The sequence below is a fragment of the Rhinoraja longicauda genome, chromosome 11 (genome assembly GCF_053455715.1).
Source record: "Rhinoraja longicauda isolate Sanriku21f chromosome 11, sRhiLon1.1, whole genome shotgun sequence".
NCBI lineage: Eukaryota > Metazoa > Chordata > Chondrichthyes > Rajiformes > Arhynchobatidae > Rhinoraja > Rhinoraja longicauda.
This window is the reverse complement of record NC_135963.1, coordinates 8,438,486-8,464,230: the sequence shown is the minus strand read 5'-3', so window position 1 is coordinate 8,464,230 and position 25,745 is coordinate 8,438,486. Positions and strand designations below refer to the sequence as shown.

The following is a 25,745-nucleotide window of genomic DNA, read 5'->3' as shown; positions in this document are numbered from 1 at the left end:
TTGTGTGTAAATAAACATATTCAAGAAGATGCACTCTGCAATTTGCGTTAAACCCCTGCAGGAGAATATCAATAGTCCAGTTACAGACAGACTCAATTTGCACAGTAAACCAGAGCTGTTTAGCATTGAGGCAATGAATGCCACAGGCTGGACTTCTTCTACAGATTACCATAACGAGCCGAGAAATAAAAATTACCTAATTACACTGCTCGGTATTCAAGCAGTGCACGGGTCCCTGGCAGCAGAGTACAACCACTGAACAGGGCTGTCAGCAACAAATTACACCCCTCTGAAGAAACCATTTTATAGGAAGAACACATTGAATGAATAATGAAGATGCAGAAATAACACAATATTTAATGCTTGCATTCCATGGGTTCCATGGACCAGAACAGTAAACAAAAGCTGTAACTTAGCCGAACCCTGGGAAGCAATTTTAAATGTTTTTGATAATTTGCTATGTCTATTATGTTGTGTTATCGTAGGTGTTAGCTGTGAGAATAGTATTACTCATGACCAAGTTATGGTTTCAGAGGATTAAGCATACTATTCATACGGCTACTTCAGAGCACAGCACCATCAGGTATGACATTTTTCAGTCGAGGCATTAATCTCCCGTCTAAGTGGATACATAACGGATCACCATTCAAATCAGCAAGAACCCACAAAAAAAACAGCTTTAATTATCTCCTGCTATTTTCCCTACAACTTTTGGCCATTAAGTGTTTTGGGATATACAGCCAGAGCATGGAAACAGGCCCTTTGTCCCAACTGGTCCATGCCGACCAAGATGGCATTCTGGGCTAGTCCCATTTGCTTGTATTTGGCCCATACCTCTCCACACCTTCCTATCCATACATCTGTCCAAATGTCTTTTGCAACTTCTAATTACTGCTCCTCTGGCAGCTCATTGCACCCGAGGCCCTTCTTACATCTCTCCCTCCTCACCTTAAGCCCAAGCTCTCATAGGTTATAGAATCCTGCAGCCTGGGAAAAACTGTGCGCGTTCAACTTTATCCACGCCTGTACGATGCTGTACACTTCAATAAGGTCACCTTTCATGCTCTAAACAAGTCGTCTATCCCGCCTTTCCTTGGGCTGCCCCTTTACTCACTCTCACTTTTGAAAGCCTCCCATTTGCCATCATCCCCTTACCTGCAAACAGACTATCCAAATCAGCCTCTACAAGTCCCCCCCTAATGCCTCCAAAATAGGCTTTGCCCAAATTTTGTACCTTCACGCAAGCCTGCCCTATCCTTCCCCATAACTATTAAAATCTAATAGAATTATGGTCACGTCCTAAACTCCACCACCGACACTTCAGTCACTTGCCCTATCTTGTTCCCCTGGAGGTTCAGTATTGTGCCCTCAAAAAACCTTTCTAGGACACAATTAATAACTTCCACCCCGCCTAGGCCCTTTACACCGTGGCAGATCCAGTCAATATTCGGAAAGTTTAAATTTCCACAGAATACTGTCTTATTATTTTACCGGTATTAGCAATAGCCTTACGCATCTGCTCCTCTAATTCTCACCGACGTCTTAGGGGGTCAATATTATAGACCCCCACCAAGTGAGGTGGTAAAATGTGTTATATAAACGCGGGTCCTGTCATTTTTAAGGCTGTCCATAAATCTGCCTGTGGCCTTTTGGTGCTGATCTACGTCAAGTCACTCCACAGAACCCCAACTTGTTAAACTAATTTCTTGTAGGAACGGAAAACCACCGCTAATATATGAATATTGAATCCAAGAATATTACATTTTGTAGCATTGAAGCAAACTGCACAACACCAAAACTGAATTTGAAAACAAGTTTTCACAGTTCACTTCTCTACAATCACTTTTTAAGAGGAACAACCTACATGAAGAAAATCCGCCGCTCCTTTTTCAAACTGAATGTTTTTCCCAATGAACTCGAGTGTTTCTTTATGGTAAGGAGTTTCCAGGTGTGCTTCGATCTCCTGTTCCTCTGTAGTTCGAAACTTACAAAGGGAGCACGTAAACGCATTCCTACAAAAAAAACATTATTTTCAATGGCACATCTCACAAAATATTTCCAAATCCCGAAAATAATTGGTTACAATTCTATATGAAAAGGAAAAGGGAGGAGGTTTCCGCCTCCCATTCCGCAGTCGATTCCAGCACTTTTCCGGTAGCACCTTGCACAAATCTAGCTCTACAAACTCACTATATTGCTGGAAATTCAAAAGAACAGCACGTGCCAAATTAGTTTATTGTAAAATGCAGTAGTAAAACGATATAGTGCAGAATAATGATGTACCATTATCTATTACAGCTAGAGAAAGTGCAGATTATTTTTTTTTTAAGTGCAAGGGCCATAATGGGGTAGGCTGGGAGATTGGGACTACACCCTTATCTTATGAGGAAAGTCTCTCATTTTGCTAATGAAAAGTAACAGTAGTCTCACTTCTCATAAACAAGTGCACACGACAGCCACATACAACGTCACATAGTTAAGTGCACACATTAACTTTAGGACATGCGTTTTGATCTAAAGCAATTAAACTATTGCGTTTTAAAGTTAAATTGTATTTGTGGAAAAATAATGAAGCCTGTATCAAGATGTCTATATTACGGAAAGAGTAATTTGAGGCAACTAATAAAGATTCTGCCTGTAGGTGTGCAAACATAGAATGTTGCAGTGCTAAAGCAAACTGCACAACACCAAAACTGAATTTGAAAAAGTTTTCACAATTCACTTCTCTATAATCACTTTCAAAGAGGAACAACCTACATGAAGAAAATCCGCAGCTCCGTGACCTTAGTACTCCGTTCTTTGCCTAGTGCATTCAATGACAAATTCCAAGCATTAAAAAGAGACCGTATATGTAATTACAATAATATGCCTCGAGTCAAGTCAGTATCATAGAGTACAGAAACAATCCCTCTTGCCCAATGTTGACCAAGATGACCATCTAAGCTTGTTCCATTTGAAACGCGCCACAAAATGTTGGTGTACCTCGACTTTCAGAAAGCCTTCGACAAGGTCCCACATAGGAGATTAGTGGGCAAAATTAGAGCACATGGTATTGGAGGTAGGGTACTGACATGGATAGAAAATTGGTTGACAGACAGAAAGCAAAGAGTGGGGATAAATGGGTCCCTTTCACAATGGCAGGCAGTGACTAGTGGGGTACCGCAAGGCTCGGTGCTGGGACCGCAGCTATTTACAATATACATTAATGACTTAGATGAAGGGATTAAAAGTATCATTAGCAAATTTGCAGATGATACAAAGCTGGGTGGCAGTGTGAACTGTGAGGAAAATGCTATGAGGTTGCAGGGTGACTTGGACAGGTTGTGTGAGTGGGCGGATGCATGGCAGATGCAGTTTAATGTGGATAAGTGTGAGGTTATCCACTTTGGTGGTAAGAATAGGAAGGCAGATTATTATCTGAATGGTGTCAAGTTAGGAAAAGGGGACGTGCAACGAGATCTGGGTGTCCTGGTGCATCAGTCACTGAAAGGAAGCATGCAGATACAGCAGGCAGTGAAGAAAGCCAATGGAATGTTGGCCTTCATAACAAGAGGAGTTGAGTATAGGAGCAAAGAGGTCCTTCTGCAGTTGTACAGTGCCCTAGTGAGACCGCACCTGGAGTACTGTGTGCAGTTTTGGTCTCCAAATTTGAGGAAGGATATTCTTGCTATTGAGGGCGTGCAGCGTAGGTTTACTAGGTTAATTCCCGGAATGGAGTGACTGTCGTATGTTGAAAGACTGGAGCGACTAGGCTTGTATACACTGGAATTTAGACGGATGAGAGGGGATCTTGTTGAAACATAAAAGATTATTAAGGGGTTGGACATGTTAGAGGCAGGAAACATGTTCCCAATGTTGGGGGAGTCCAGAACCAGGGGCCAGTTTAAGAATAAGGGGTAGGCCATTTAGAACAGAGATGAGGAAAAACTTTTTCACTCAGAGAGTTGTAAATCTGTGGAATTCTCTGCCTCAGAAGGCAGTGGAGGCCAGTTCTCTGAATGCATTCGAGAGAGAGCTAGATAGAGCTCTTAAGGATAGCGGAGCCAGAGGGTATGGGGAGATGGCAGGAACGGGGTACTGATTGAGAATGATCAGCCATGATCACATTGAATGGTGGTGCTGGCTCGGGAAGGGCCGAATGGCCTACTCCTGCACCTATTGTCTATTGAATGTCCCCCTCCCTCTCACCTTAAACCTATGCCCTCTAGTCCTCGATTCCTTTGCCCGGGAAAAAAGACCACATACATTTGCCCTATCTATGTTCCTCACAATTTGACTATATCACCTCTTAATCTCTGCTCTGGGTAAAAAAGGTCTAGCTGGCCCAGCCTCTCCCCCAACTGTCCCTTGAGTCCTGGCAAAATCCTTTGTTCGGTCCTAGGTTTAGGTTTATTATTGCCATATGTATCGAGGTAGAGTGAAAAGCTATGTTTTGCGTGCGATCAAAAGAGGTCAGATTATAAATACCATCAGGTCAAACTCAAGTACAATAGTTAAGAGTAATGGGGAAGATATAGAGTGCAGAATATAGTTTTTAGCATTGCAGTGTATCAAGATCCCAGTCATTCTTGATAACCTTCTCCACTGCCTAACATCTCCAAAAATGCAACTTCTAAATCCAAATATATCTTCTCTTACAATGCAATATTTTTTAATTCATAGCATCTAACTTGCAAGTAGGTTCTGATGATAAGTTGGTTCTGTAGCATTTTAAACTTACCGGTAATCCTCTCCATATTTCTCAGTGTTCTTCTCACGCCTGCGTCGTTGTTTTTCCCTTCTTGCCTCCAGTTTCTTTTTCTCCTCTTCATCCTCAGTATCAGTCTTCTTTTTACCTTAATTGGGAACATTTGTTTCTTTGAAAAATTTTGGGAAAAATTAAGTGCATACGGCGAGGAGGGGAAAAAAAGCTACATACCTTCATTTTTGTCAAAGCATTCATATGCATCTGGCTCATATGCATCTTTAGTAAAATCTTCATCCTTCAGGTCCGGATCCTGGCCAGTACTTGATGTGCTAATCTAAAAACAATAATTTAAAACTTCAAATTGAACTGGTGTCCAAATGTTAGACTGCTTATAAAAATAATCATAGGAAAACAAATGCTTTTGATTTTTCCCTGCATGATTTACTGTTACTTTGTAAGCAGTTGATCATAGACGCTATCAAAGACATATTTATGTGGTTAAAGGGATATCTATATTTAATGATCTTGCTACTTGCATCTTTAATACCTTTGTTCCTGCAGTTGTTTGGTTTGCTGCCTTGGCTGCTGAAATTAAAGGAAAATACATCAATTTGCTACAATTGTAACTACCACATACATCCAAAACAAATTGGTATTGGCTTATTATTAACATATACCAATATATAATTAAAAAAACTATTCATGCTATTCATTCAAGTGTCTGATAACAGCAAGGAAGAGGTTGTTCTTAAATCTAGTATGTGCTTTCAAGCTTTTCTACCTTCTGCCCAGCGCGACAGGGGAGGAGAGAGAATGACCCGGGCAAGAATGGTCCTTGATTATGTTGGCTGCTTTTGCTTTCCCAAGGCTGTGTGAAGTTTCGATGGAATTATTGGGGGTGGGAGGCTAGTTGTATGATGTATTCACAACTCGTGGCAATCTCTTGTGGTCTTGGGCAGAGCAGTTGCCATACCCCAATTAGTCTTGTCAAGGTGAGAGGGAGCTACTGACTTGCAATATTGCAAGTATTAAGTTGAGTTCTTGCATAACAAGGTTAAAATCCTGGAAGGCAGCCAGCGTAAGGATGTCGCAATGTTCAGCAGTTAGTACTGCTGTTTCACAGCGAGAGCCACTCTAGCCCAATACTGTGTTTTGGCATTGTGCTGAATATGGATGCGATCCATGATTATGTAGATGTCCCTCGGGTGCTCCACATTACGCTCTTGTCCCAAAGATGTGCTTATAGGTTAATTAGCTAATGTTAATTAACCCAAATGTAGATGGATGGCAAGGAAATACGCCAGGGCAATGGGACTGCTTTGGTGGATGGGTTGAAAAATCCATGTCACAGCAAGGTAAAAACAAAAACTGGAAAATCGTGCTAACATACAGTCAAAGAAATGTCAGTGATTTCTTCCACTGAATTTTACACACTGATCTATGGTTTGCCAGTTGCATAGAGAATGAGTACCTACGATAGTGGACGACTCATACTGCTTTAACAGAAGAAAGAAAAGCAGGAACGGGGCAATCGAGCTGCTCATGCCTATTCCCTCATTTAATTAGATCAGGGTTGATATTTTACCTGCAGTGATTTTTGTGAAAGGATGTCTAGTCATTCAGAACGCCAACACCTTTCAATCTCTCACCATTTTAAAACACTTTGCCTTCCTATTTGTTTTTCTACCAATGTGGATGATGTTATTTTTCTACATTATATTCCAACTGCCATATGCTTTCCTATGGACTTAAATCTGTTTATATCCCCCAAAGCCTTTCTGCACCATCCTCTTGTTTCTGGTCTGTATGCCCCTGACTCTACTTCCTTAAATCTCTTTTTCAGTTCTTCTCTACTAATGATTTCCTCCAACAATGCATTTACAATCGTACTTCATATATATTCTGCACTTCTAGTATATATAGTACTTCTTCTATGACAATGCCATTCAGCACTACTTAAACTTCCAGCCTCTCTAATGATTTGAGATATTTAAAAAAAATTAATGCCTTCATTATGCTATGGTCTTATTCAATATTCACCCCCTGAAGTAGACTATCTGTATGTCTTCCAAGCTAATCCGTAACATGCCAAAGCAATGGCAGTCACTTCCCTGCAGCATCTTAACTGAGAACATCAGATTACGGTCAATCTGGCTTTGCACAAAATGTCCAACTAAATGACAAGCCAACGCTAATTAGCATCAACACCACGAACATTTCAGTTTCTTTGAGATGATAACCTTGTGTTATGTAGAACAAGGTAAAACACTTGAAGTACTTACCAGCTGCTTTGAGAACCTTTTCAGCAGCTGCCAGTTTCTGCTTCTTTACTGCAGCTTTGTTCGGTTGTATCCCTTTCCTTTTTATGCCTCGTCCAAAATTTGTTGCAAACCCACCTCTGTTGTATGACTGATAATTTCCAGATCTTGAGTATATATCTACATCTGATTGCTGCAATGCATTTTAAAAGCGTGAATTGTTACTACTTTGGTCTCAAAAACATTCAGATTTACTTCTAGCCTACATAGCCATACCAAAATGTAACAAAAATCTCATCCAATGCCTAGAAATTACTTTAAAAATATATATAAAGCTTGAAATGAATTTGTTTCAGGCCGTGTACTAATAAACTTCACAGTAACAAAGTTGGAGGAGTTGATTTTTGCCCTAAATTCTATTAACCATTTTGAGAACTGTTTACTACTATCATTGGGATAATCTTTTGGGATTAACCTACCTTCCCTGAATCAAAAATTTTAGTCCTCTGATTTGATGGAAAGGTCAGGCTTATGTCACTCATACATGTTTACTTCTTTATTTCTCTCTCCCAGTTACAATTTTAGTGGTATAATAAAAATGCGCACATTAATCCATTCCCAAATGCCCAATAAATCGAATTTAGAAACTGTTTGTTGAGCTAGTTTAAAATGCCACCTGAAACAGGGCAGAAGGGAATTATTACATCTCATTAATGTTGCTCAGCCCTGCCAAACAAAGGACCAACCACAGCTTTCAGTGCAACAGAGTTGCAATAGAACTCTCGGTTGTATAATACAAGAATGAAGGCATTGATAACCAAGGTGGTTTCTGACCCATTCATTCAGGATAATGAAATCAGAAAAAGTGGAGAATTTTTTTAAATGACCAAGATGTACCGTGAAGTTCACCTTTACAATTGAAGGTATTTTCACTCAAGAATTTTATTTTTATAATTAGAACATAATTGGAATCAAGGAACTCATGCACAAGTATAATTTTAGTAGATTTCTCAATTGGAGCAAAAGTACCACTCTCTCATAAATTGACTTTTTTTTTGTGTTACAGCATTTGGATTATGCTCAAAAGTGCATGCATGCAAACCTCACTGCAAACTCAAGTAAAAATCCTCTTATCGTCTTTAGCTTCCCAATGTGACATCTTTGCTGGTGACATGCAATCTATGGATCAGTTCCAGGGGAAATGACTTGCCTCAAAAAATGAACAGCCAGCCAAAGAGGAAAGCTGGACTGAACAATATAGAAGATATACTAATTATTAGCTTATTCCGTATTAAAACTTAAGCATTGTGTGGATTAGCACACAGCTCAATAAGTTAGTTTGGTGCTCATGATTAATATAAATTTCTGCATCCATATCTAGAAATTCATGACACTGAAAATCTTTATAACTGACTGCAAATTCCCCAATTTACTCTTAATATATTTGATTTGGTGAACACTGGCCTAATTAGTTAATGTCAGTTAAGTAGCATTAAAGCATTTGATTAAGTTATCATTCTACAACTATCTTTAAAAGTCTCTATAAAAATGGATAATCTATGCAGAAGACTCTTTTAATATCACCAGTGCTTCTAGCATGCTTTGTAAATAAATGTATACGTCGCCTCATTAATTGGGCCTGTATAGCTCTGATGGTCAATAATGCAAAATCGTGCAACTTCAGTAGAATTTGCTATTGAGTAATAATGAGCATGGTTGGAAATTATTTTATTCAAATCAGTGCTGATTCAACAGAAAGCAAGGTCCCACTCAGCCTTAAAGTGCAACTATTTCAATGGCAAACTATTCCTCTATTTCTTGCTGACAGAGGTTTCTCAGGGCCAACAAGATCACCATATTGCACAACGCAAGGGCCAGAACAAACAGACAGATCTGGAGAAAGAAAGTTTGAGGACAAGAGACCCCACGCAAGAAAACACGAGATGTTGTTTTGAGTAAGTTTTGAACTGGAGTTTGAAGGCCACATAATGAGTGAATGATCATCATTAGAATCTGGAAACTTTGCCAAGACTGTTCAAATGAAGTCCTCAAATTGAACTATCAATGTTTTGATCATTTCCATTACCATGGCTTGGCTTACTAAAGCAAAACGCGTACTTGACTATACAAAGGGACAGTTTTGAACATTAATATGCAGCATTGTGAAACAAATTATGTTATATGCGCTACATCAAAACCCAAAGTGATCAAAATATTTGTTAAAAGAAAAAAAATACAAAGTATGGAAAAAAGAAAAAATTCCTGAAAACTTGAATGATTTTCATAGTGTAGGTAGATGGTGTAGAACATTTAAAGTTACAAAGAATGCTTACAATGAGTAGCTCATATAAAGGGCAGATTTTGACAACTGCATGTTATGGCAGTTACAAAGCATACTTCAAAGAAACTAGTAATAATAAATGAGCAGTGCATTTTAGTTTAATTTAACATGCTGATCATAAATAATATATCCTATTAGAAAACATAATGCACCAAAATATTGAAAAAATTCAAAAATATTTAGAAACTAATCTCTACAAGACCCTTTCATTAAATAAATACACAAATCGCACTCATGCCCAAATTGTTTGCATTAATTGCCCCAAAACAGATTGTGTATATGTTGTTATAAACTATAACACTGCAAGTACTCTTGACCATTTCTTCCTAAAGTGTCCTTAACTGTTTTGCTTTGTAGAAAACTCCTCGTGTAAAATCCAAATTCACAAATTAAGATAGAATTGTTAGAACGACTAATAAATATTCAAACAGTAAACAATCTCCTTCATGATGAGATTTCGCTCCACACTAAGAAATTAACTTTGCAATCAAAAAAATAATCAATCAAACAAAAAAAGATTCAAGCAGAGGGGTATCGAATCACACTTTTGTATTTTAACATGCACACAAAGAGCACAAGTTTTGATTTTAATCTCAAGAGTTAAGCAGCGAATTGAGTACACAGCCAGAAATTGATTTGGTCAAGAGGGCACATTATTTTTTTAAAGAAAGTGGTTATGGACAGACACACCAGGTTGCCTGATCTGAGCACGGTCCTCTAGAGCAAATCGGGCCTGGTGTCAGAACTAAAGTGGCACTTGGCCTGTCCATTGAGACCTACAACGTTACCAAGTCTTCAAAATTGTGCTAAATTCAGCACAATTTCCAATGGGCGCTTGACCAACAATGGTGAATGGGTGCAAGAGCCAAAAATAAATGATGTCCACTGCAACCATGTCTTCCGTTTCTCCGGTGAGAACGTTAGTGACCTGGCACAGCATCGCTTAAACTGCCTTGCGTATGAAAGCTCTCATTGCGAGAGCGTTTTTCATAACAAAACAAATTTTTTAACAAACCTTACTGCAGTTCAAACGCTTAAAACTTAAACCACAATTTGAGGGGTACTAAAAGGGAAAAGCATTATGCAATTTCCCACTTTTAAAATGGGACCAAACTTAACGCCCACTATTAACAAAGATTAGCCCAATTTTAAAACATTAACTATACTAAAGCAACCGTTTTAGTCCATGTGGCAATTTTTATTTTCTCTCACTAGCAAAATAATGCTAGTGATCAAAAAAATGTTGTATCCTTTAAAAATAAGCTGGCAAGGGAATAGAATCTCAAAGATTCTGTACTTACTTCTCTGCCTCGACCTCTGCCTCCTCCTTGTCCTCCCATCATCGAATAGGATCCGCCTCCATACTCGGTGCCAGAATAAGCAAGCGTTCCCCTCCCCCGAGAGCCTCCAGATGAAGGCTTCGAAAGGAGTGTAGAAAAGCTGCTGTAGGAAGAGTAACTTCCTCTTCCCGTATCCGAATCAGCCCACACCCTAGGCATTGAGCTTGAATGTGAGTAGCTGTCATCCCAGTTAGACCTGCCATTATCATATAATCGGCTCTGGCTTCTACCTTCATAAGGGTCAAGGTATTGATCACCGAAATTCCTGTAGGAGCTCTCGGATCGATCAGGATAGCTATCCCCAAAGCGGCTTCGTCCTGGTTCATGTAAATCGTAGCCAGATCTATACAGATCACGGCCATCCAGAGCAGACCTGGAGTCATGCGACTCATAAGGTCCAAACCTGGAAAAATTGCACAGTAAGGAAACCGGTAAAGTTACCAGTGACATATAATAAAACCAGAAAACACTATTTACCTGCTAAAAAGGGTTCAAATATTCATTCCCTTTTTCTTAGGTATATTCTTGTTCAATGTAAGCATAATTTATATACAGCATTAGTTAAATTATTAAATGTACTTTGAAAATAAGTTTTCAAACTCAACTAAAAAGGCAGCAATTTACGGTTAGTGATTTAAGAATAAGGCTTACAATTTTTTTTATGCTTACAAGCATACTAGATTTACAAGAGTTCTTCATCATTTTTAGATTGAAACTATTTGTTAATGGATAATCACTACAGTCAGTGTTCAAAGCAGGCTTTTTTCCCTGGAAGTTGCCACTTTCCTATAGGTTTAAGAAATGAGAATGAAAACTTATTTACAACAAAGTTAAAAGCATTTCACTAAAATGTTAAACCCTACCTAGAATATGAAAGCAGTTTTAGTTAGCAATGATAAGCAGCCAACTTTTATTATCGCCGGAGTTACTTATACAAGTTATGCAAATTATTTGTTTTTATCTAAATTGTTTTCTAATTAAAAACATTCATTTAAATGTGTCCACAGAGCATTATCCTTTACATCTAATTATAGTAGCAATGTTAACCCAATTAGCTTTCATATCCACAGTTGTTTAGCATGGAGATGTCCAACTGCTTTGAAGCTGAACATAACGAGTCCCCAAAATCATCAGTCTGCTTACATGCCATAGAAATTTGATATTTCTTTCAAGAACTGAAGGGCAGGCACCAGGAGTCTGCCGAGACATTTCACCAAATTTGCGCTGATAAATCTTTGAACTAAATTTGCAGATGGCGTATCTCAACATCCCAAGGCTTATGTATGCTCCGAGATACCAATTTCTGCCCTCGATTCAAGCAACTTCAATTAGAACTGAATATTTTCCCCACTCTTGAACAAATGCAATTTCAAACATCTACAATTCCTTTCACATGTAAGCATACAAATGATAATATAGATCCGACACAAATCTGCAAATGCCATTGTCTCTTGCAACCGCAGTATTGGAATTAGGCTCTCAAAATTCAAATTGGGGACAAGAATCAATAACCCCAGTACAACATGGGGATGTGTGGGGCCTTGCATGCCATCAATTCAAAGAACAATGTTGGGTAGGTAATTTCTACATTTTTCCCTTGGCTGTCAGAATAATTTTATTAAACTTCTGCAATGCTTTCAGAGTGTATGTGTGATGTGGCTTTGTGTCCATTGTGGACAGGTTTAAAAAAAAAAAAAAGATGAATTTCTACCATCAGGGAAAGATGACTGTAGTCTACCGTATTGAGCTACACTTGGGACTGGTTTCCACCAATTAACTTTTAAGTTCGCAGGGTTTAAACATCTTAAATTGCAATCACCATGAAGGCAAAACCAAATGGGAAAAATAAAGCTTTAACTTCTCCTCCCAAAAAGCTTTTGGCTATGTGAAAGAGAACAGTTTCTGGGGAATAGACAATCAGAATGCCTAAGTCAGATGCCTACAAATTTCTAATATTAAAGACATCAATGTGGAACTGTGCATAAATTAAGAAAATACTTCTTACAATGGCCCATTATTCTATACACCTAATGGCATTTCTCCAAATACACTGCAAACCTCCTTAGATTACTTTACAATTCACCATCGGGAAATTGTAAAGTATTCTAAGGAGGTTTGCAAAGCATTTGGAGAAAACCATTAGGTATATGTATCTTCCAATCACCATCCATTTTACCCATTGTAAAAGAAAATGTTTATTTTACTTTATAATACATCGCCAAAATTTGCCAGAATTTATGCCCACTTCCACTAGGGTTTGATCTAAAGAGGATAATCATTCAAAAGCACAAGTGAGAGCAAAACAAGTTATATTAAATAAATGCAATATAGTTTCCAAAGATTTCTGGTACAGATCATTTGGTAACATCTTTGGTACAGATCAAATACTAATTGGCAATAGAAAGCAGGCCAAAATAAGTCGCCATGGAATTTAGAAATTCATAACCAGGCAGTATTATTTCTAGATAACCTGCTTGGTTATGTTAACATCTGAACTCTGTTATTGACAATATAGCAATCAGCTTCCGAATTAAAGAGGAGAATCACAAGTCTAAATATAGGAAATATTAAGCTACTAAGCTTGCTTCACCTACCTCTCACTCCTACTAGGATACGATTCCATGTAAGACCTGGAGCTCCCATAAGAGCTACGATCATAGTCCCCACTCATCATACCTTTAATGGAGAGAAAGAGTTACTTTTCAGCTGCGCCCCCAGTTACGTGCCTATTTACATTCATTAATGAAATATTTTAAAAGACCATCATTCACTGGAAACATTCAAAAATAAATAAGTGCAGGCGGATATATGCTTTGCAACAAGGCAAAAGGGAGACAAAATGATCTAAGTGCATGCAACTAACCGACAGGGAGAGCTAGATTGCCCGAATGAACATTTCCCATTTCCATTTTCTCTGTATTAAAGCATAAGTATTCAGCTTCACTCTCCCATCTTGTTAGCTCTGTGGGTAAATATAGAACAAAATGCAGCACTTGGTCATACAGGTAAGTGCGACCCCAGGTCCAATATCTGTTCCCAATTTGAGATAGATTGGGAGTGGGTGGGAGGGAATAAAATACCCACTAACTTACTTATAAACACTAATTACGCATATGATATGTTGTGCTGCCATTTGGTCAGAGTTCAATGCTCACATGTGAAGTTGCAAATGGAAGTGTGCATGCTTGATAAAGGAGAAATCACCAATTTTGACCCACAGTCCAACAGTTTGAAAAATAAGGCAGAAATGAAACAAGCCCCAAAATTCAGTCCATTACCATTAAAAGTTCATTGCAATATATGTATACTGCACACTAACTGCTGGCCCATTTACTAGTTTTCGTCCTTGTTTTAGGCCACTGTTGATGTATACTGACACTCTTGCAACATTGCTACATATTGTACACATTATCATTGCAGAAACACTCAATTCCAAGCTCCTTTGACCTGCCAATTAAATCATGTTTTTTTTCTCCCTTTCATAGATACATTTCTTGAGTCAAACCTAATGCAATGACATTTGTAAGAAACAACATTTTGGCTTCCTTGGTAGAAAAACTCCTACCTTCAAAACCCTACGGCAAAACAAATGAGCCCACTTATTGAGGTTATTTTGATCTTATTGAGGTGTATAAAATCTTGAGAGGAATAGATCGGGTAGATGCACAGAGTCTCTTGCCCAGAGTACGTGAATCAAGGACCAGAGGACATAGGTTCAAGGTGAAGGGGAAAAGATTTAACAGGAATCTGAGGGGTAACTTTTTCCACCCAAAGGAATAGTGTATGGACCAAGCTGCCAGACGAGGTAGTTGAGGCTGGGACTATCCCCAAGTTGGGCCGAAGGGCCTGTTTCCACACTGTATCACTCTATGACTTGATTTTCATCCACTCATTAAAATTCAGACTCAAGCCATCACATGTAATTCAACAGAATTAACAATAAATTACCGCTTAAGCTATTAAATTCACAAAATTATTTTGCAGTTAAAGAGGGTGTTGGGAATTTAGAAATGTAGGTCATCTTGTTTAAAGATGTATAGCCATTGAGGCAGAGGCAATTGTAGTGAGAATATACTAATTACAAAAGGTTCAAGACAAACTTCAAACTTTCAGACTTTTACAATATCTGATAATTAGGAATTCCAGGGTATTATGGTATAACAGGGAATGATGTTGCTGCAATTTTCTCATTTTTACCAAGGTTGACAAAGTCCATCTTGCCCCAAAAAAGATAGGGGGCTGAAGTAACTCAGCAGGCCAGGCAGCATCTCTGAAAGACATGAATGGGTGACCATTCGGAAACGAGAACCCAATGACTACTCATAATATCAGCTCTTTGAGAATCCCAACATTCTCAGCATGAGGACATGAGAGGAATGATCAGGAGGTTTGGTCAAAAACAGCTGGAAGAACTCAGAGGGTTAAGTAGTATCTATGAAGAGAAACACACAAATGACTTATCAGATCAAGACCTCATTCAGACTGAAGGAGTAGAAGGGAGAAAGCCAGTGGAAAGAGTTGAGGGGAAGGGGTGGGATAAGAGGTGGCAAGCAATAGTGGATCCAGGTAAGGAGTCAGGTAGATGAAAGGGATGGATGGAGAGGGTAACCAAAGCTGGAGGTGACAAGTGCACATGAGAAGAAGATGCAAATAGTGGGATTGGATAAGGAAGATGGGAAGTGACATGTAGATCGAAAGGAAAGGATGGTGAAGAAATGAAGAATGGGAGACAGCAGGTCAGCATGAGAGTGGGAAGGGAAAATGAAATGATTAGCAACCAGGTGATCCAGCCAGGTCTGGTGGACAGAGCTCAAGCATTTGACAAAGTGGTCCCCAGACTATGCCTGGTCTCACCAATGCAGGGGACACCAGAGAACACCAAATGTAATATACAAAGTCGGAATATGCCCATGTAAATTCAGTCTCAACTGGATGGGGTCTTTGGATCCCTGAATAGAGGCGAGGAAAGAATTGTCAGCACAGGTCTTGTGCCTCCTGCAGTTGCAGAGGAAAGTGTCTGAGCAGGGGACGTTTGGAACAAGGTGGTCAACATAGACAAGAAAAGACAGGCACAACTAAGATCCAAGTGAGGACTCAAGGCTACACTCTTGTTTGAAGAAACAGAGAAGAATCACAAGAAGAGTTGTTGAATGCACCTCCAAGTTCCACCAGACAGCGGAAAGTGTCAGTTGAGGGGAACTGCTTAGGTTTCTACTCTAGGAAGAAACAAAGGGTCTTGAGGCCTTCCTGAAGAAGAATGGAACTGTAAATAAGAGGGGGGAAAGGAATTGGAAGTTGTTAAAGCAATGGAGAGCATGAGATGCATCCAGATGTAGGTGGGAAGAGACGGGACAAGATACTGTTGGCATTTGAGAAGATTTCAGTCGGGTAAAAGCTGACAGGAACAATGAACATAATAGAGCAGTCCAGTTTGTGGATTTTGGATAGGAAATAGAAATGGGCAATGCTGAGTTGGAAAAACTATCAGGACGGTGGCTGTGAAAGGGAGATTGCCACAAATAAAGAGATCTGTGATGGTTTTGGAGACAATGGCCAGCTGTTCGTTGCTATGGTCATGGTTAAGGCCATGTCTGAGAGTTGTCACCCAGCCCCAGCAAAGTAGAGTTCAAGATTCTTCAATCAAATATACCAACAATAGAACATTGACTTTCAGTCTGCCAGACTTAAGAATTTTGGTGTTGGGGAGGCCAGACTATTTACCACATGCACAAAACATACTTGATTTTTTACTAAATTTATTACGGTTACATAGAAAATTACCCAATTATTCCACTTCAGCCACAAAAAAACAATGTTATATATAGTAGAAATATACCACCTTAAACATTGATAAATATCCACCATCAGAGACGGTCCAAACTTAAATAATGTTGCCAGATACCCTTTGGAGTTGTAGAACCTCGAGTGAAGCTTGCAGCATTCAATGGTGGACAGTGATGGGAACAACTGTGCATTAGCAACATTAAATAACCCATTACAACTGGAAACAATGGTGTAGTTTTGCAGGTAACTACATTTGTTTTGAAAAATACCAAAGGTGGGCGATCATAGTAAGAAAAGTCGAATCATTCCTAAAATGACCATCATCATACTTAGAAGGGGCATCGTAGATGCAACAGACTAGCTTTATTTCAAACTTTAACATCCATTGGATTTTGCTTTGTAAAATAAAACATTAAGGCAACAGCCATAACACAAATGTGGCAGCACGGTGGCACAGCAGTAGAGTTGCTGCCTTACAGCGAATGCAGCGCCGGAGACCCGGGTTCGATCCCGCCTGCGGGCCCTGTATGTACGGAGTTTGTACGTTCTCCCCGTGACCTGCGTGGGTTTTCTCCGAGGTCTTCAGTTTCATCCAAAGACGTGCAGGTTTGTAGGTTATTTGGCTTGGTAAATGTTTTAAAAAAGGCCCTAGTGGGTATAGGATAGTGTTAATGTGCAGGGATCGCTGCTTGGTGCGAACCTGGTGTGCCGATGGGGCCCGTTTCCGCGCTGTATCTCAAAACTAAATGGCATTTCAGGGAAAGTGAATGCCTAAGTCAAGATTATTTCCCACTGTTACTTCAACTGTTGATGCTCAGCAACTCAGACCCCACCTGGTTTCCAGTTATCCCGGCTGCTCCAACTGCTGCTGGTGCCACTGTTCAACCATTCTGATCCACCTGTCAAAGAAAGCACAAATAATTATGCCGCCAGATGTAATTTACGGAAGGGAAAACAACATTTCTCCAAGAAAACATAGCAGGCGATGCAAAAAGTCTGGCAAAATCCACTGTCATCTTTCAGTTTAACCTAACCCAATGTGTGGTGACTAGTGCATTATTATGGTGAAAATTGTAAATGAGGAATTGCAAATATAATCAAAATGCTCAGAATCTTCAACTGCAAATATTAACTATTTCTTTCCATGAATACAATCTGACTGATAAGTATTTGCAATGTTTTATTTTAGAACAGGAACAGTACAGCACATGAACAGGCCCTTCAGCCCACAATGTTTGTGCCGAACATGACGCAAAGTTAAACTGATCTCCTCTGCCTGTACATGATCCATATCCTTATATTCCCTGTACTTCCATGTGCCCGTTTCTCTTCAGATATCCAGGTATTGTATATTTCATTCTCTTCAGATATCCAGCTATTGTATATTTCATTAGAAATGCGTTTATAAATGTCAAAGCATTGCCTGACACTCATCTGCAGTGGGAAAGGATCAGCAGTCGGTCTGTTTATTGGGGATAGCATTCCATGTGGCAGATCTGCAATGGAAAAGAACTAGAGTGCAGTCAATATTCATTGACCTAAAATGATTGTGGAACTGAGTAACACGGAAGCTGCATGCACCTGCATGTTGAAACTCAAAATGCCCAGAATCATTGAAAATGTGCAGAACTAGGCCCTTTTCTCTTGCCAACAATACAGATTTTCTCTAATCAAGGAAATTCACCAAAGTGGTCGGTAGATGGAGCCCAACTGCCATTTTTAAAAGAAATTATTTTACATTCAGCCGATCAAGAATGTGGTATATAAAAGTAAAATTAAACGTAACGCCCAAATTTTCAGAGATCATTTAAGTATTAGGGTGTTCACAAACCTGAACTTCAGGATATTCATGTTTAAAGCAAAAGCTTAATTTTTTCCTTTCACTGACTTGAGAGCGGTGACCTCCCATGCACTTCATTGGCGACCCAAAGAACCATCTTTAATTGGATTTTGCTGGACTTTATCTCGCACTAAAAATTATACACTTTACCCTGTCTTGATTGCAATAGTCTTTCTGCTGGCTGGATATATCGCAACAAGAAATTCTCAAGTGACAACTATAAACTAAACGAAGCAAGTTGGAATACCATCTGTGTGGTGCAGCCTTTCCCAATGGAATCCAGGGGAATATTACAAACTGACGTGAATTCCTACCTCGTAGCCCTGGAACTCTGGGTCTAAACGAGGTTATACAGGGGACCCAAGGCAGAAATTACTGCTCAGCAAACTGTCCCTTAAAGTCTGATGTACCCTAACCATTCATATATATGTCCAAAATACAACAGATTTTACCCACGCAAGCATTACCACCTTTCAAACGCCACAAAGCCATTAAAAACTACTCTGTGATCTCCTGGCCACTGGAACTCTACAATGAGATTGCTGAGGAAACTTGATGACATCACTGCTGTTGAGCACCAGGTATGCCTTCAAATATTCCTGGGAAAGCAGAAGTCTTCACCTGACTCTGTTGGCTTTGTGGGAAGTTGTGAAATCTGGTCTCAATTGTGCTGTTTTGCCGCATCAGATTCTTGGCCATGCCTGTAACACTTGTAAACCACCGGCCAGTTGTGGTTTTTGAGCCACCCAAATCAGTACTTTTACAGAATGTCACACTCTACACTAATCGGATTTCCATTTTCAAACACCCTTTGAAACAAAGCTTCCCAGATCAGGTAAAATTAGGTTCAAGGCTCCCTTGGACTGTAAACTAGGCAAAATATGACACTGGGCATAAAGGAGGAGCAATTACTATCGTCTCCCTCTGCCCTGCTCGCACTCTGAAAAAGGGTCTTGACCAGAAACGTCACCCATTCCTTCTATCCAGAGATGCTGCCTGAGTTGCTCCAGCATTCTGTGACTATCTTCAGTGTAAACTAGCGTCTACAGTTCCCTCTTACACACTTTTGTTGACAATTTGCTTTTGCAAATTGCCCCTAGTGTGGATGCAAAAGTGGGATAGCATAGAACTAATGTACAGGGATCAATGGTCGGCAACGACTTGGTGGACCAAGGTGCCCGTTTCCACACTATCTCTAAACTAAACATTATTTAGTCTTTATTACACTGCTCTTCCTGTGAGCTTAATGTTTATAGATATTTATTGCCTGTAATATTCCTTGGAACATCTAGGGGCTATGAATGGCAAGATATAAACACACAAGCTTTTCTGTAGCATCACCAAATGAAGACACAACTGCCATTAGTGATAAAGAGCTCAGGGGTTAGAATTGGAATATTGGATGAGTTCCAGCTTACAGATAGAAAGAAGTTGGTATGCCAAACACAAACAAGTGTAATGGAATACCCATATCAAGAAGCGTTAAAAACTATTTCAGTAGATGACCGGGCTAGTTGGAGAAGAGGAGGACCCTTAGATGAAACATTGTGTACACTGTTTCTCAAATTTAATGGTTGGTTTAAAACAAGCAGTAAATGTTCAAAACTATATTCTTTCACTGTGGTCACATTAAACTACATAAGTTGATGAGTAATTTTGCCCAATTCCCTTCAGTGTTCAGATACAATACATAAACCTGTAAAATTACCACATTACCAATTACCCTAAACTTAGGCAGAATTTAATTGCATATGAATGGGTCAGAAATTGTTCATTGGGTATTTATCATTTCTGAGCTTGTCGGCAGCAAGAAATGCACATTTATTCCAAAACGCTCAATCTAAACTTAATTGTAATAAAAGTAAACAAAAGCAACATAGTAGTGAACAAGAAGATATAGACACAAAATGCTGGAGTAACTCAGCAGGACATACTGCCTGTCCCACCGAGTTACTCCAGCATTTTGTATTTATCTTCGGTGTAAACCAGCATCTGCAGTTCCTTCGTACACAGAGTAGTAAACAATTCTGCTCTCCTGCCGCGTGACTCCACTTTCCCAAGGGGGAGGAGGGGAGAGAGGGGGGGGGGAAATAAAGAGGGGGGAGGGAGAGAGGAAATAAGAGGGGGGAGGTAGGGAAATAGAGGAAGATAAAGGGGGAGGGAAATGAAGAGGGAGGGAAATAAAGAGGGAGGGAGGGAAATAAAGAGGGAGGGAGGGAGGGAAATAAAGAGGGAGGGAGGGAGGGAAATAAAGAGGGAGGGAGGGAGGGAGGGAGGGAGGGAAATAAAGAGGGAGGGAGGGAAATAAAGAGGGAGGGAGGGAAATAAAGAGGGAGGGAGGGAAATAAAGAGGGAGGTAGGGAGGGATGGAAATAAAGAGGGAGGGAGAGAGGGAAATAAAGGGGGAGGGAGGGAGGGAAATAAGGAGGGAGGGAAATAAAGAGGGAGGGAAATAAAGAGGGAGGGAGGGAAATAAAGAGGGAGGGAGGGAAATAAAGAGGGAGGGAGGGAAATAAAGAGGGAGGGAGGGAAATAAAGAGGGAGGGAGGGAAATAAAGAGGGAGGGAGGGAAATAAAGAGGGAGGGAGGGAAATAAAGAGGGAGGGAGGGAAATAAAGAGGGAGGGAGGGAGGGAGGGAAATAGGGAGGGAGGGAGGGAAATAGGGAGGGAGGGAGGGAAATAGGGAGGGAGGGAGGGAGGGAAATAGGGAGGGAGGGAGGGAAATAAAGAGGGAGGGAGGGAGGGAAATAAAGAGGGAGGGAGGGAGGGAAATAAAGAGGGAGGGAGGGAGGGAAATAAAGAGGGAGGGAGGGAGGGAAATAAAGAGGGAGGGAGGGAGGGAAATAAAGAGGGAGGGAGGGAGGGAAATAAAGAGGGAGGGAGGGAGGGAAATAAAGAGGGAGGGAGGGAGGGAAATAAAGAGGGAGGGAGGGAGGGAAATAAAGAGGGAGGGAGGGAGGGAAATAAAGAGGGAGGGAGGGAGGGAAATAAAGAGGGAGGGAGGGAGGGAAATAAAGAGGGAGGGAGGGAGGGAAATAAAGAGGGAGGGAGGGAGGGAAATAAAGAGGGAGGGAGGGAGGGAAATAAAGAGGGAGGGAGGGAGGGAAATAAAGAGGGAGGGAGGGAGGGAGGGAAATAAAGAGGGAGGGAGGGAGGGAAATAAAGAGGGAGGGAGGGAGGGAGGGAAATAAAGAGGGAGGGAGGGAGGGAGGGAAATAAAGAGGGAGGGAGGGAGGGAAATAAAGAGGGAGGGAGGGAGGGAAATAAAGAGGGAGGGAGGGAGGGAAATAAAGAGGGAGGGAGGGAGGGAAATAAAGAGGGAGGGAGGGAGGGAAATAAAGAGGGAGGGAGGGAGGGAAATAAAGAGGGAGGGAGGGAGGGAAATAAAGAGGGAGGGAGGGAGGGAAATAAAGAGGGAGGGAGGGAGGGAAATAAAGAGGGAGGGAGGGAAATAAAGAGGGAGGGAGGGAAATAAAGAGGGAGGGAGGGAGGGAGGGAGGGAAATAAAGAGGGAGGGAGGGAGGGAGGGAAATAAAGAGGGAGGGAGGGAAATAAGGAGGGAGGGAAATAAAGAGGGAGGGAGGGAGGGAAATAAAGAGGGAGGGAGGGAGGGAAATAAAGAGGGAGGGAGGGAGGGAGGGAAATAAAGAGGGAGGGAGGGAGGGAAATAAAGAGGGAGGGAGGGAGGGAAATAAAGAGGGAGGGAGGGAGGGAAATAAAGAGGGAGGGAGGGAGGGAGGGAGGGAGGGAGGGAGGGAGGGAGGGAGGGAGGGAAATAAAGAGGGAGGGAGGGAGGGAAATAAAGAGGGAGGGAGGGAGGGAAATAAAGAGGGAGGGAGGGAGGGAAATAAAGAGGGAGGGAGGGAGGGAAATAAAGAGGGAGGGAGGGAAAGAGGGAGGGAGGGAAAGAGGGAGGGAGGGAGGGAAAGAGGGAGGGAGGGAAAGAAAGAGGGAGGGAGGGAAAGAGGGAGGGAGGGAAAGAGGGAGGGAGGGAAAGAGGGAGGGAGGGAAAGAGGGAGGGAGGGAGGGAGGGAGGGAAAGAGGGAGGGAGGGAAAGAGGGAGGGAAAGAGGGAGGGAAAGAGGGAGGGAGGGAAAGAGGGAGGGAGGGAAAGAGGGAGGGAGGGAAAGAGGGAGGGAGGGAGGGAGGGAAAGAGGGAGGGAGGGAGGGAAAGAGGGAGGGAGGGAAATAAAGAGGGAGGGAAATAAAGAGGGAGGGAGGGAAATAAAGAGGGAGGGAGGGAAAGAGGGAGGGAGGGAGGGAAATAAAGAGGGAGGGAGGGAGGGAGGGAGGGAAATAAAGAGGGAGGGAGGGAGGGAAATAAAGAGGGAGGGAGGGAGGGAAATAAAGAGGGAGGGAGGGAAATAAAGAGGGAGGGAGGGAGGGAAATAAAGAGGGAGGGAGGGAGGGAAATAAAGAGGGAGGGAGGGAGGGAAATAAAGAGGGAGGGAGGGAGGGAAATAAAGAGGGAGGGAGGGAGGGAAATAAAGAGGGAGGGAGGGAGGGAAATAAAGAGGGAGGGAAATAAAGAGGGAGGGAGGGAGGGAAATAAAGAGGGAGGGAGGGAGGGAAATAAAGAGGGAGGGGGGGAGGGAAATAAAGAGGGAGGGAGGGAGGGAGGGAAATAAAGAGGGAGGGAGGGAGGGAAATAAAGAGGGAGGGAGGGAGGGAAATAAAGAGGGAGGGAGGGAGGGAAATAAAGAGGGAGGGAGGGAAATAAAGAGGGAGGGAGGGAGGGAGGGAAATAAAGAGGGAGGGAGGGAGGGAGGGAAATAAAGAGGGAGGGAGGGAAATAAAGAGGGAGGGAGGGAAATAAAGAGGGAGGGAGGGAGGGAGGGAAATAAGAGAGACGGAGGGAAATAAGAGAGGGAAATAAAAAGAGGGAGGGAAATAAAGAGAGTGAGAAATAAAGAGTGAGAAATAAAGAGAGTGTGATAAATAAAGAGTGAGTGAGAAATAAGGAGAGAGAGAAAGAAATAAAGAGAGAGAGTGAGAAATAAAGAGTGAGAGGCGGCCATTTTAGTGCCGGAGCCGCGGCGCGGGTCATTGAGGCCACGCCGGTCCGGGTCTGGACATTGAGGCCACTCCGGCCTCTCGGAGCGAGGATGTCGGCCTGTGCCCTACAACCGAGGCCTCGGGGTCCCTCCTGCAACCTCCCCGAGATCGGCGGTCGCCATGCGGCGCGGCGGTGAGAGAAGGGAGGGGGGGGGGGCGGAGAAAAATAAAATGGCGGGCTGGCGGGCGGGCGGCCTCCCCTCTCTCTCTCTCTCTCGTCTCCTTGTCTCTCCCGGTCGCCACAACACACTCCTACCTCGCATCCCGTCCGTGTCGCTGGAGGCCCAGGCCCGGCTGGAGCCCCGCATGCCACCGCCGCCGCCACCGTCGTTGTCGCTTATGCCCCAGCTGCGGCTGCTTCCCCTCAGGCCGTCCATGGCGTCTACTTCTCTTCACCGTCTCTCTGGCGCCTCCCTCAGCGGTGCCGCACAATAACCCTCCCCTTCCCTTCCCTCTCCCTCCCCCTCCCCCTCCCCCCCTCCCCCCCGGCCCAGGGGCGGCCTCTCGGAAACTCACGTGGTCGGAGCACAATTAGGCCGTTCAGCCCATCGTTGAAATATAGGTGCAGGAGTCAAGTCAATTTTTATTTTGCACAGCACATTTAAAAACAACCCACGTTGACCAAAGTGCTGTACATCAGTTCAGGTACTAAACAACAAACACACACAAACATAGCCTGTTTCCGGCTGTATATATATGATATGATATGATAACAGCACATACATAAACAGTTCACAGCGCCCCCTCAGAGGGCCTTCGAACGCGAGGGAGTAGAAATAGGTTTTGAGCCTGGACTTAAAGGAGTCGATGGAGGGGGCAGTTCTGATGGAGAGAGGGATGCTGTTCCACAGTCTCAAGATCAAGATCAAGATCAAGATAGCTTTATTTGTCATCCAATATTGGACGAAATTCGGTCACCCACAGTCCAACAATAAAAGCATTAAATAGGCATTCAAATTACACAACCCCAAAACCCCCAAAACACAGTCCAACAATAAAAGCATTAAATAGGCATTAAAATTACCCAACCCCAAAAACACACAAAAAAAGAAACATCCATCAAAGAAACATCCATCACAGTGAGTCTCCTCCAGTCCTCTCCTCACTGTGATGGAAGGCCACAATGTCTTTCCCTTCTCCTGCTGTCCTCGCCCGCAGTCAGGCTGTTGTGGTTGCAGGCCGCGCCGGACGGTCCACAGCGGGCCGAGCCTAAGGCGCGTCGCGTCGCAGCCGCTCCCGCAGCCTCCGAAAACGGCCGGCTCCGCCGATGATAAGTCCGATCCGGGGCGGGCGAACACGCTGCTGCTGCCGCTGTTGCTGCACGTCGGAGCGGTCGTGGCTCCCGACATTGAAGCCCCCGCCCAGCAGAGAAATATCCCGCGGCATATCTTAGGCCGCGCCGGACAGTGAAATGTCCGCGACCCAAGCCCCGTGATCCGGGGCGGGCGAACACGCTGCCGCTGCTGGAGCTCCCGATGTCGGCATCCACGCGGCCCGAGCCTAAGGCGAGTCGCAGCTGCTCCCGCAGCCTCCGAAGACGGCCGGCTCCGGTGGTGGTAAGTCCGATCCGCGGGCTCTGCGAACCAGAGCCCTGGAGGCCGCCAGCTCCAGGAGTTGGGCCGATGGTAGGCCGCAGATGGAACGGAGACACGGCCCAGAACACAAAGGTCGGGTCTCCGTTCGGAAGGGATACATATTTACATATTTACAATGTTACAGTTCCCCCCCTCCCCCCCACATACACACATAGTACACAACACAAAAACACCACATCACAACTACAATTAAGACAACAAAAAAAACAACAACAAAAACACAAGACAAATGGACCGCAGGTGTAGCCGCAGCTGCTAGGGCAGCGCCGCCATTTTGCATCTCGGAGCTGCAACCGCAAAAGCGCGGTCACCCCTGAGCTTAAGCTTAATTTTTTTTAAATCCTCATCAACTCCTTCCTAAAGGACGACCTTTTATTCTGTGGCTATGACCTCTAGTCCTAGACTCTCTCGCTAGTGGAAACATCCTCTCTCTCAAAGGACTATCTTTGATCAGACTTTATTGGCTTTATCTCACACTAAACGTTATTCCCTAATCATCTATCTGTACAATGAATAAGACCGCGGGATAGTGAGTAGCCCCAAATCGGCCGACCTGAGGGACCTGGAGATAGAGTGGTGGGTTAGAAGATGTTTGATATGGGGGGGGGGGGGCAAGCCCGTTTAGGGCTTTGTATGTGAATGGGAGGAACTTGAAGTTGATTCTGCTTGGATCCAGTGGAGAGAGGCCAGAATCGGGATGATGTGGTCCCTTTTACGGGTACCCGTCAGGAGTCTCGCTGCGACGTTTTGGACCAATTGCAGGTACTAAGAACGAACATACACAGGAGCACACAAACATAACAGCACATACATAAACAGTTTACAGAGGCCATTCGGCCCCTTCG

At 42.6% G+C, this 25,745-nt stretch overlaps 1 protein-coding gene across 3 annotated transcripts in view; it reads right to left on the bottom strand.

The window, feature by feature from the left end:
• znf326 (zinc finger protein 326) overlaps positions 1-23,746 on the bottom strand; it is a 32,818-nt gene extending 9,072 nt beyond the window's left edge. The window contains exons 1-10 of one of the 3 annotated variants that reach the window (XM_078408197.1): positions 23,562-23,746; positions 17,244-17,309; positions 13,490-13,588; positions 13,221-13,302; positions 10,588-11,029; positions 6,970-7,138; positions 5,235-5,269; positions 4,919-5,021; positions 4,721-4,835; positions 1,865-2,012 (exon numbers count right to left, since the gene is read on the bottom strand). In XM_078408197.1, coding sequence (XP_078264323.1) covers positions 1,865-2,012; positions 4,721-4,835; positions 4,919-5,021; positions 5,235-5,269; positions 6,970-7,138; positions 10,588-11,029; positions 13,221-13,302; positions 13,490-13,588; positions 17,244-17,309; positions 23,562-23,682 — 1,380 coding nt within the window. In that variant the 5' untranslated portion in view covers positions 23,683-23,746. Of the gene's footprint in view, positions 1-1,864; positions 2,013-4,720; positions 4,836-4,918; positions 5,022-5,234; positions 5,273-6,969; positions 7,139-10,587; positions 11,030-13,220; positions 13,303-13,489; positions 13,589-17,243; positions 17,310-23,561 lie in introns of all 3 variants that reach the window. The other 2 variants (XM_078408196.1, XM_078408198.1) reach the window with 2 other exon arrangements.
• Positions 23,747-25,745: the final 1,999 nt, after the last annotated feature.